The following is a 12,806-nucleotide window of genomic DNA, read 5'->3' as shown; positions in this document are numbered from 1 at the left end:
ACATCTGAAGGCTTTTAATGTTTAGGGAAGCTTTTAATGTTTGATGGACTATTGTATTTTAATCTTTTGTTGGAAGCCGCCCTGAGTGGCTGGGGAAACCCAGCCAGATGGGCGGAGTATAAATAAATTATCATCATCATCATCATCATCATCATCATCATCATCATCATCTCAGGCCTATTTCATGGCTCATCTTCAAACACTGTATATGGACAGGGGTCAGCATTTTTTTTTCCGCAGGGGGCCGGTCCACTGTCCCTCAGACCTTGTGGGGGGCCGGACTAGTGGTTTTTTTGGGGGGGGGGAATTAACGAATTCCTATGCCCCACAAATAACCCAGAGATGCATTTTAAATAAAAGGACACATTCTACTCATGTCAAAGCACGCTGATTCCTGGACCATTCGCAGTCCGGACTGAGAAGGCGATTGGACTGGATCTGGCCCCTGGGCCTTTGTTTGCCTACCCATGGTGTAGCCAGTGGTGTCCAAACTTTTTTCAAAGAGGGCCAGATTTGATGAAGTGAAGGGCTGTGATCAAAGGGCCGACCAAAGTTGTTGAGTTTTTTTAGGATTTTTAGGAAATAAATTTCCACAGGAGCCAAATTAAACTGACTTGTGGGCCAGATTAGGCCCCTGAGACGGACGTGGGCCATGCCTGGTGTATGCCATCAAATGCCAGCAGTGCCCTTTGGCTCTGTACATTGGACCAACAGGCCAAACCCAGCACCAGAGGATAAATGGGCATCAATCCGACATCGGGAATCACAAGACAGAGAAGCCAGGAGGAGAAAGCTTCCGTCTCCGAAGACATTCAATACAGGATCTCCAAGCAGCTATCTTATGACAAAAGAATTTCAGAAGTAGACTTGAAGGAGAAGTGGCTGAATTGCAAATTATTACTCAACTGAAAACGATGGAGAGACCTGGTCTGAATAGAGATATTGGATTCCTGTCTCAATACATGTGCTAATCATCTGCATACTATCCCTTGCTTTTTCCTGTAGGACTAATTGCAGTCATTCACAGTCGCCCACAGGTTGACCAAACCCATTGAGTCCTACTACCCTTCGGAGAAAAACCCTACCCTCCCTCTATATATCAGGGTCTGGTGACTTTTCCTTCCACTAAATATCAGGGTCTGGGGACTTCTGGTTCAGTGTATCTGAAGAAGTCTGCCTGCGCATGACAGCCAAGTGTTATTATCATTAAATACAGGGATTAAGAAGGTGTCAATCATGGAGGCGCAGGTCTGTAATCCTGGACAAGCAGAGGAAGGTTTCAGTTCTGGAACCATAAAATCACCCGTCTCCTACTACCATTCTGAGAAATACCCCACTCCACCCTCCTAGTATATGTAAGGGTCTAGTGACTTCTGCTTCCATGTATCTGAAGAAGGGGGCCTGCATACGAAGCTTAGACTCAGAACAAACTGAGTTGTTCTCTAAGGTGCTACTGGACATTTTTTTTTTTTTAATTTCGGCTAATTTTGGTCATCTGCATAATACCCATTGAGTTCTACTACCCTGCGTAGAAAACCACCGCCCCACCCTCCCACTATATATCACGGCCTGGTAATAATAATAAAAAAATAATAAACTTTGATTTGTATCCCGCCCTCCTCGGACGAAACCGGGCTCAGGGCGGCTAACATCAAATATGTAACATTGGTATAAAATCAAACAATAATGAAATTACCTCCTGAAAACAAGTCAGGATCAAATTAAAACCTAGTTAGATGGCTTACCGCAGGATTAGGGTTGGGAACAGTAAACGCTCATCAGGCACAACTGTTTACGCTGTTCTTATATGGGCCTGGGAGAATGCTGGGAGACCTCTTTTTTCATACTAGTTCTTATACAGACTTTGGTTTCCATGTATCTGAAGAAGGGCACCTGCACACAAAAGCTTAGACCCAGAACAAACTGAGTTGGTCTCTAAGGCGCTGCTGGACAATTTTTTAAATTTTTAATTTATTTCAAACAGCGTTAGATCCAGACAGAGAGCAGATCTGGAGCAGGGGCTGCCAGACTGCCATTCCTGTCTGAAGCTCTCACAGCTACATGGTCAGGCCTGCAAGCTCAGAACAAGAGAAGTAAGCAAGCGGGGGGCTACGCAGAGCACCCCTTTCTAAGGTCCGGGACAGCCAAGTAAAACCAATGTGTTCATGGCTAACTTGTTTCTGCAATGTTCTCTCCCACCCACCCTCCCTCCAATCTAAATATAGGCCCATGACCCCATTGTTTCCTGAGTTGCTTGCCCTTTCACTCGATTACCCGGAATTTGATCTGGCTATATACCAAGTATTTTGCTTTGTGGCAACGGTTTGCAGAACACATTCAACAAATGGGAGGGCGGGCAACTGGTAAGCAAATAGCTTGCGGGGGGTGTGTGTCAAATGTCTCTGGAAGGACGCGAAACCATTTCTGCAGCCTCCATCCGTCCATCAGCAGGCAAAGTGGGATTGAAGCATGAACTGCAAACGCCAGTCCTACAGCACAGGAGCACAGCTAGGGTGAATGAGCACCACCAAAGTGCTTATAGAAGACAGAGACAAGGGGCCAAGCTGTGAGCCCACCCAAGCACGTGTTAAAGAAAATTCTGGGTTGAGAGACTACTCAACAGCCCAGCTCGTTGGGGTGCGAGTCCCCCGTGGGTCCATGCGGTCAGTAAAAGAAGGAAATTCCAGCCAAGTAATTTGGAGCAAAACAGCGGTCGTTAGACTTTGATCCTTTATTGTTGTGCAACAGGTTCAAACAGCAGTAAGAACCCCGAGCATTGGGACGACATTGACTTTTAAAACTTTCCCACAGTATCCCAGAATACAGTTTGCACAACATCATCTATATGTCAATGCTACACCACTAAAACCGTCAGAAAGGGGAGGGTTACACAAGATTAGCACAGACAAATAGGTCTTACGTACCCACCACCCAAAAGTACAATAAAACTTCCTTTGCATGTCTGGAGCCTGAAGCAAGTCTGGTGATGAGATTTCGCTTCCCTTGGCAAACAATGAGCCCTGCAATTGTCACCTCTGGGCATTTCCTGGGGTAGGAGGTGTGTATACGTGTCTTCACACTTGGAGAGGTGGCAGGGGAAAGAGTCCTTTTTCCAAGGGCAAAATAGCTTTGGAATGGAGGAAACTGGCAAAGGGGTTGATTTTATATGTCCTGTGTCCCAAACACATCATTGCACCTAGAGGCCAATCTCCCTTCAGTAGAATTACGAATCTTACTCAGGACATTTAACTTGTGGCTTCGCTTAAACTCAAATCCCCCTGATCTAATATCCCTAGTACTGCAAGATTGTCCCAAGAGCGCCTGGACCCAAATGGTCTATCCAAAACTTCACTCTTTGGGTTTTAGTAAAGCAGTTTAATTTGTCTGCACCTAAATGATATAAATGGTCACTGCAGATGGTGACAGCAGTCACAAAATTAAGAGACACCTGCTTCTTGGGAGAAAAGCAATGCAAAACCTAGACAGCATCTTAAAAAGCAGAGACATCACCTTGCCAACAAAGGTCCGTATAGTTAAAGCCATGGTTTTCCCAGTAGTGATGTATGGAAGTGAGAGCTGGACCATAAAGAAGGCTGATTGCCGAAGAATTGGTGCTTTTGAATTATGGTGCTGGAGGAGACTCTTGAGAGTCCCACGGACTGAAAGAAGATCAAAGGTATCCATTCTGAAGGAAATCAGCCCTGCGTGCTCACTGGAAGGACAGATCGTGAAGCTGAGGCTCCAATACTTTGGCCACCTCATGAGAAGAGAAGACTCCCTGGGAAAAACCCTGATGTTGGGAAAGATGGAGGGCACAAGAAGAAGGGAACGACAGAGGACGAGATGGTGGGACAGTGTTCTCGAAGCTACGAACATGAGTTTGACCAAACTGCGGGAGGCAGTGGAAGACAGGAGTGCCTGGCGTGCTCTGGTCCATGGGGTTACAAAGAGTCGGACACGACTAAACGACAACAAAATTTAAAAGAATGACGGCTAAGGAGTTTAGTGGAGAGTCTAAGCAGGGACAAGGCTGTCCCAGAAGCTTCTCTCTGTCCTGTCTCCTGCAAAAAGGATCTGGCAGTTGTTTAGAGCCCAGTCCATGAGCTGCATTTGAAGTTAGTGATAGGCCTGCTTAATTGCCCTTTACCAGCTCTTATACTTACTTATCAACGCCACCTCCAACTCCTCGAAAGATTCTGTTAACGGGGTCTCTGGAAAATTTGACACTTCACTTGGGAAGACAGGCGAACTAATGCCAGTATACTGGAAGAAGCAGAACCTCTGCCTACTAGCGCAGTTCATAAAAAACTTTTTTTTAAAAAAAAATGCCTGCTCCAAAGGTCTTATCTTACTACACTAGGGATTATACAGCTATCTGTAAAATTTCATGTATATCAGTTAATATCTTGACCCTGCTCCGCTGAATTGAAATTTCAGCCTCCACGGCATAGGAAAACGGCCAAGTAAACAGCTATTTTCATGGAGGAGGGTCATGATATTAACTGATATGCATGAAATTTCAGATACAGTTATATAATCCCTAGTGTAGCAAGATAAGACCTTTGGAGCAGGCATTTTCAAAAAAGAGGTTTTTTTGAACTGCCCTACTGCCCACTCCTACCTTCCCTGGAAGGAATATCATCGCACAGAGGGTCCCCTTATTTGCTGGAAAGCCCCTCCAGCTCAAATGAAGAATTTCCAGCACAGCAAAATCCTGTTGAAAGAGCAAGCAAGCCAGCCTGAACTCTTGCCCAAAGCACAAAAGGCAATGAAAGTCATATATATATTTGGGGCGCAGAGGAGGGTTACCTGCGTGCCTGTGATAAGCCATCCTTCAGCGAGGACCAATTCCCAACCAGCCCTACTTTAGGAGCTCAGCTGATAAAGAGCATGTCTCAGTTTGAGAGTTCAGGGAGGCTATTAATATGGGGGCGGGGGCCACCAGGAGATGTCCACACCCCTTTGCCCCAGACTGGTGGCCCTCATACCACAGAAAACATCTTACCATTTTAGGTGATCTCAGGGGAGAAGAATAGGGCACCACCAACAGGATATAAATACCTGCCGCGCTACTTCAGTCTCCGAAAACGTCCAAAACACTGAGTAGCCCCTGTAGGAATCTGAGCCCTCTCGGTGGGGGTGCATAATTTCGGGAAGTTTTGAACAGCTGTCTTTTTAATTTTTTGTTGGATGCAGCTTGGAGCGGCTGGGGAGAGTCAGCCAGATGGACGGGGCAGAAATGATAAATTATTATTATTATTATTATTATTATTATTATTATTATTATTATTATGGTTCAGGCAACTTCGCTGCTGAGCTAATGCGAGTGCCCGTAGGCGGTTGTGTTATATTGGGAAATGAAACATTTGTTGTTTGATTTCTTTTGTAGAGCATTTTGAATGCTGTTTAAATACTGTTTTATTCACAGAATGGGACTCTTTCTGAGAGTCCTGCTTCCAACAAATGTAACCTATGTAAACTAACTCAGGGGTCAGCAAACTTTTTCAGCTGGGGACCACTCCACTGTTCCTCAGACCTTGCGGGGGGCCAGAAAAAAATAAGGAACGAACTCCTATGCCCCACAAATAACCCAGAGATGCATTTTCAATAAAAGGGCACACATTCTACTAATGTCAAAACACCAGGCAGGCCCCACAAATCACCCAGAGATGCATTTTAAATAAAAGCACACATTCTACTCATGTCAAAACACGCTGATTCCCGGACTGTCCGCAGGCCAGATTGAGAAGGCGACTGGGCCGGATTCCGCCCCCGGGACTTAGTGTGCCTACCCATGAACTAACTGTATAAACTATATAAACTAACTATATAAACTATACCTCTTTGCAATCTTAATACTTGAAACTGTGTCCCAAGGCATTCAACTTGCTTCCTTGTTTCTCAATATCAGAGGCGTTTGCAAATTTTAGGTGCTGCAAATTATCATTACAGCTGGTATCCCAAATGTGCCCTGCTTCCTTTCGAAGTAGCTTATACCCAGGCACAGGCACAGCAGCAAAATCAGGGATAAATGAACGCGCAAAGCCAAAAAGGAGAGAAGAGAGGAAACAAGACAAGAGATTAGGCTAAGATGGGAAACTGCTGATAAAGTAGAACAGGTTTCCTCAACCTCAGCCCTCCAAATGTTTTGAGACTTCAATTCCCATCATCCCTGACCACTGGTCCTGCTAGTTAGGGATCATGGGATTTGTAGGCCAAAAAACATCTGGAGGGCCGAGGCTGAGGAAGCCTGAAGTAGAAGAAGAAGCAAAAAAAGGTTAATATTATGTTACCCATAGGATCAGAAGTTATGTACAGTATATGGATTGAGAACTAAGGACCATGTATTATGGCCTCTATGGAAAGGACCATTTGGGACAGTTGGAGGATGGATGGCGGTGAACGGGTTGAGGTTGGAGCCTGACCACTCTGGCCAAACAGTGGGTGGGTCTCCACTTGCATCCCAGATGGAGCTGCTCTGGACACAAAATGGACCTGTGCCCGCATGGGTCCAAAATGACCCCCAGGCTGCGCAGCTGGTCCTTCAAAAACAGGCCAAAAACATTTGAAGGGTCGAGGCTGAGGAAGCCTGCTCTTGGCCCTTTCGCTGGGCTGCCTCCCCGTTAAGGAATTTATATGCCGATTCAGTATGAAACATTATACAGAAGTGAGGTTTCAATGCCTTTCTTTGCTTGCTGTTGACTGCAGCCGAATTTCTCTATTTGGTGATTGTGACTAATAGTTCATCCATGCCCAGGCCCTTTTTAAGCAGCGTTGAGTGACAGGAGGAAATATGAGAATGCCACCTTCCATCCGTCCTTCATTTTTATGGCCAGAGCGCTTAGGTTGAGGAAACGCTTCAGAAAACACAACGCTTACTCACCATGCATAGCCACGGTTTGGGCAAATGGAGCTTTCACCTTGATGGAGAGCAACTTATTTTGCGCGAGTTCAACGAAGTGCTCCGAAGGAAACGTTCAAAGGCCGAAGCCCAGAATTGGTTTAGTCTGGATGCACAAATAACAAAATGCAGGGCTGGAGGCAGTAATGTTTCTGAGCACCATCTGCTGGAAATCGCAGGAGGGAACAGGACTCTTGTTCTGAACTAAATAATAATAATAATAATAATAATAATAATAATAATAATAATAATAATTCATTATTTCCCAGCCATAATGGACGGCTTCCAACGGAAGGTTAGAAATACATTAAAACATCAGTCATTCAAAACTTCCCTAAAGAGGGCTGCCTTCAGATGTCTTCTAATGTCAGGTAGTTGTTTATTCCTTTGACATCTAACGGGAGGGAGTTCCACAGGGCGGGCGCCACTACCAAGAAGGCCATCTGCCCAATGGGATATAAAGCAAATTTATTTGGGTGTATATCAGTTCCTGGCTGTGTTTAACTATGATAATTCTTTATACATCATATAAACATAACTCTTTTCACATTATCAAATTAAGCAGAAGCAATTAAAGACCAACATTTTGAACAGGAAATACAAATAGATCAGTTCTTATATACTTACGTAATGTCCAAATAGAAGCTTTTTTGTGTTTCACGTATGTATTTATGAATACAGGTGTCAGACGCAACAACTTTAGGAAGCGGTACTTGCAGAAAATGAACTTGTTCTTTGTAATGTTCCACATATGGCTTTGCAAAGTAAAGTTATTGTATGCAGGTACCAGATGAAAGAACTTAAGACAAGGATTCCCGGAATAATACCTTGTTTTACCCTGCCGGGCTTTGTCAGCCATGCATACTATCTATCTATCTATCTATCTATCTATCTATCTATCTATCTATCTATCATCTATCTATCTATCATCTATCTATCTATAAATAATTATTTCTACCCCGCCCAACAAAATATTAGAATGCAATAGTCCATCAAACATTAAAAGCTTCCCTAAACAGGGCTGCCTGTAGTTTTTTTAACAAATTAGGAAATAAAACACACATATATTAGGAAATATAACACACATATTGAACAACGGATCTACATACCATATTTTCTGTATCAGAGACATGGGACAAGTGACATGGCAGATTCCGCAGTAAACAACCAGTAACCCCATGTTTAATTTTGTAGAGAGACACCGTGTTAATTCTAGTTACAGGTGGCAGCAACCTACAGCAAAGTTTGTTTCTCTCTTAAAAAGCAGGCAGTGCTCCTGAAGGTAGGAGTCTATCAACTGATGAAGATGATCATCCAATTGTCATAGACCAAATGGAACAAACAGCAAGCAGACCTAGTGGTGGGAGGAAAAAATCCTTAAATAAGAGACACGGGGGAATGATTAATGGACTTCAATGTCTGTACACTAATGCGCAAAGCATGGGAAATAAACAAGATGAGCTTGAGCTCTTGGTACAGCAAACTAAATATGACATAATAGGCATCACTGAAACCTGGTGGGATAAGTCCCACGATTGGAATGTAAAAATGGAGGGATACAATCTATTTCAGAGAAACAGACCAGACAAGAAAGGAGGAGGAGTGGCGTTATATGTCAGGGATGTGTATAGCTGTGAAGAGATCCAAGATTTAGAACCTCAAAGCCAAAGTGAGAGCATTTGGATCAAAATTAAGGGAGAGAAGAATAACAGAGACCTCATTGTGGGAGTTTACTATAGATCCCCAAGCCAAACGGAGGACATAGATGATGCCTTCCTGGAACAGATGGCCAAGCATGCAAAAGGAAGGGAGATAGTAGTAATGGGGGACTTCAATTACCCAGATATTTGTTGGATGTCAAACTCAGCCAAGAGCATAAGGTCAAACAGATTCCTCACTGGCCTTGCAGACAACTTCATTGTCCAGAAAGTGGGAGAAGCAACAAGAGGAACAGCCATTTTAGATCTGGTCCTAACCAATGTCGATGACCTGGTTAATGGGGTAGAAGTGGAAGGATCATTAGACGCAAGTGATCATGCTCTTCTGAAGTTTACTATACAGCGGAAAGGAGCAGCCAAGTATACTAGGACTCAATTTCTTGACTTTAAGAAAGCCGACTTCATAAAACTTAGGGAAGTGCTGGGTGAGATCCCATGGACAGTAATACTAAAAGGAAAGGGAGTTCATGATGGCTGGGAGTTTGTTAAGAAGATGATAGTAAAAGCACAACTTCAGGCAATACCAATGAGACGGAAACATGGAAGGTGCCTAAAGAAGCCAGGGTGGCTATCTAAAGAACTTTTAACTGAGTTAAGATTAAAAAAGGATGTGTACAAAAAATGGAAAAGGGGGAAACAACCAAAGAGGAATTCAAACAAATAGCCAGCACGTGTAGACACAAAGTCAGAAAAGCTGAAGCACAGAATGAACTCAGGCTTGCTAGAGAGCTTAAAAGCAACAAAAAAGGCTTTTATGGGTATGTTCGTAGCAAAAGGAAGAACAAAGAAACAGTGGGGTCACTCAGAGGAGAAGATGGCGAAATGCAAACAGGGGACACAGAAAGGGCTGAACTCCTCAATGCCTTCTTTGCCTCAGGCTTCTCCGATAAAGAAAATAATGCCCGACCTGAAGAATTTGGAGCAAATGATTCAGCAGAGAAAACACAGCCCAGAATAACTAAGGAGATAGTACAAGAATACTTGGCTAGTTTAGATGTATTCAAGTCTCCAGGGCCAGATGAACTGCATCCAAGAGTATTAAAAGAACTGGCAGATGTGATCTCAGAACCACTGGCAGTCATCTTTGAGAATTCCTGGAGAACAGGCGAAGTCCCGGCAGACTGGAGGAGGGCAAATGTCATCCCTATTTTCAAAAAGGGGAAAAGAGAGGACCCAAATAATTACCGCCCAGTCAGTCTGACATCAATACCAGGGAAGATTCTGGAGCAGATCATTAAGCAAACAGTCTGTGAGCACCTAGAAAGGAATGCTGTGATCACCAATAGTCAGCATGGATTTCTGAAAAATAAGTCATGTCAGACTAACCTGATCTCGTTTTTTGACAGAATTACAAGCCTGGTAGATGAAGGGAACGCAGTGGGTGTAGCCTACCTTGATTTCAGCAAGGCATTTGACAAGGTGCCCCATGATATTCTTGTAAAGAAGCTGGTAAAATGCGGTCTTGACTATGCTACCACTCAGTGGATTTGTAACTGGCTGACTGACCGGACCCAAAGGGTGCTCATCAACGGTTCCTCTTCATCCTGGAGAAGAGTGACTAGTGGGGTGCCACAGGGTTCTGTCTTGGGCCCGGTCTTATTCAACATCTTTATCAACGACTTGGATGATGGACTCAAGGGCATCCTGATCAAATTTGCAGATGACACCAAACTGGGAGGGGTGGCTAACACCCCAGAGGACAGGATCACACTTCAAAACGACCTTGACAGATTAGAGAACTGGGCCAAAACAAACAAGATGAATTTTAAGAGGGAGAAATGTAAAGTATTGCACTTGGGCAAAAAAAATGAGAGGCACAAATACAAGATGGGTGACACCTGGCTTGAGAGCAGTACATGTGAAAAGGATCTAGGAGTCTTGGTTGACCACAAACTTGACATGAGCCAACAGTGTGACGCGGCAGCTAAAAAAGCCAATGCAATTCTGGGCTGCATCAATAGGAGTATAGCATCTAGATCAAGGGAAGTAATAGTGCCACTGTATTCTGCTCTGGTCAGACCTCACCTGGAGTACTGTGTCCAGTTCTGGGCACCACAGTTCAAGAAAGACACTGAGAAACTGGAACGTGTCCAGAGGAGGGCAACCAAAATGGTCAAAGGCCTGGAAACGATGCCTTATGAGGAACGGCTAAGGGAGCTGGGCATGTTTAGCCTGGAGAAGAGGAGGTTAAGGGGTGATATGATAGCCATGTTCAAATATATAAAAGGATGTCACATAGAGGAGGGAGAAAGGTTGTTTTCTGCTGCTCCAGAGAAGCGGACACGGAGCAATGGATCCAAACTACAAGAAAGAAGATTCCACCTAAACATTAGGAAGAACTTCCTGACAGTTAGAGCTGTTCGACAGTGGAATTTGCTGCCAAGGAGTGTGGTGGAGTCTCCTTCTTTGGAGGTCTTTAAGCAGAGGCTTGACAACCATATGTCAGGAGTGCTCTGATGGTGTTTCCTGCTTGGCAGGGGGTTGGACTCGATGGCCCTTGTGGTCTCTTCCAACTCTATGATTCTATGATTCTATTCTATGATTCTATGATTTTTTTACCTCTTAAAGCAGGCACCCCCAACTTTTGTCCTTCTAGATGTTTTGGCCTACAACTCCCATGATCCCTAGCTAACAGGACTAGTGGTCAGGGATGATGGGAATTGTAGTCAAAAACATCTGGAGGGCCGAAGGTTGGGGATACCTATCTTAAAGTGACCCCTTTGAAACCACCATATTCAACATAGATTTTTAAGGTTATCCATTGTATATCAAGATATTAACGATGACTCATAAAAAAAACCTATAATCTATTTCTGTATTTAAACCCGAGGGATGCAAAGAATCAAGCAGGGAAATAAATCTAGTTTCTTTCTGCAGAAGAATGTTTTGGGCTTCTTAGTTGGATTTACCTAACTATAGGTTTGATAGTGTTGTGTATATCAGTAGGGCAGTTCATAAAAAAACCTTTTTTTTAAAAAATGCCTGCTCCAAAGGTCTTATCTTACTCTCTTCTTTGGCAATCACTCGTAGCCGAGTAAGATTGTCTTCCATAAGCACAGTTTTAACAATGAGTTCGTAAGTGACTGTGGAGGCCAATTCTGGATGCACACATCCTTCCACAGTGGGGACATTGGTTTCCGGGCGGGAGTTGATCACAGTGAGGGTTTGCCAAGCATGCCTTCCTCTTAGCACATTTCTCCCTATCGTCCTGAGTTCGAGCGTCTTCAAAGCCCATGACACCTTTGGTAAAGGCTGTTCTCCAACTGGAGAGCTTGCAGGCCAGTGTTTCCCAGTTGTCAGTGTTTCTACTACATTTTTTTTTATATTTGCCTTGAGACAGTCTTTAAACCTTTTTCGTTGACCACCAGCATTACGCTTTCCATTTTTAAGTTTTGAATAGAGTAGTTGCCAGGTCCACTGGCTTTGTTGTTTTTCATTTGGTTAATAGCTGTACACAACTCTCCCAGATTTGGAGATACTGCAAGCTCATCTCTAACTTGTTTTTGCGGAATTTGTGAGAGGACCTCAGCAGCTACGGGGGAGTTGCGGTTAAGGAGATGTTGGTAATGTTCTTTCCAGCGCAGTGCAATAGCTTCTTTATCTTTTAGAAGTTTGATACTGTCTGCTGAACGTAGGGAACATATGCCATGATTTATTGGCCCATAGATGGACTTTGCGGCTTTAAACAAACTCTGTGCATCATGAGTGTTGGCTAAGTGCTGGATCTCTTGAGCTTTTTTTATCCACCAGGTGTTTTTTAGTTCTCTGGTTCTTCTTTGAACCTCAGCCTTAGTGTTGGCATAGGTTTTTTTCTTAGTGGCACAGTTTCTATCTCTTTGCCAGATCTGACATGCCTTCCTTTTATTGTCAATCATGTGTTCAATCTCACTGTCATTCTCATCAAACCAGTCCTGGTGTTTCCTGGTTTGGTATCCAATAGTTTGTTCACAGACTGCAATAATGGATGTTTTTAGCTTGGTCCAGTGTTCCTCGATGTTATCAGGGAATTCTGAAAGCAGATGGTCCTTAAGAGTTGTTTGGAAGCAATCCCACTTAATGGGATCTTGAAGGGCTTGAGTGTTCATTTTGCGCCTTGGTTTCCTTCCCTGAAGCCTGCGTTGAGGTATAATCTTGATAGCCATCGTGGAGCGTATTAGTCGGTGATCTGTCCAGCAGTCGTCAGCGCT

General features: G+C 43.9%; 1 protein-coding gene across 3 annotated transcripts in view; it reads right to left on the bottom strand.

Annotated features, from left to right (window-relative positions):
• LOC310668850 (four and a half LIM domains protein 1-like) overlaps positions 1-12,806 on the bottom strand; it is a 217,032-nt gene that overhangs the window by 18,267 nt on the left and 185,959 nt on the right. The window contains exon 1 of one of the 3 annotated variants that reach the window (XM_083422202.1): positions 4,810-4,885. The exons of the other annotated variants lie outside the window; for them this stretch is intronic. Within the exon in view, the coding sequence (XP_083278328.1) occupies positions 4,810-4,831 (22 nt within the window). The 5' untranslated portion in view covers positions 4,832-4,885. Of the gene's footprint in view, positions 1-4,809; positions 4,886-12,806 lie in introns of those variants that run through there. 3 annotated transcript variants of the gene reach the window in all.

This window comes from Podarcis tiliguerta, assembly GCF_965153285.1.
Source record: "Podarcis tiliguerta genome assembly, chromosome: W".
NCBI lineage: Eukaryota > Metazoa > Chordata > Lepidosauria > Squamata > Lacertidae > Podarcis > Podarcis tiliguerta.
This window is presented reverse-complemented; position numbering and strand designations above follow the sequence as displayed.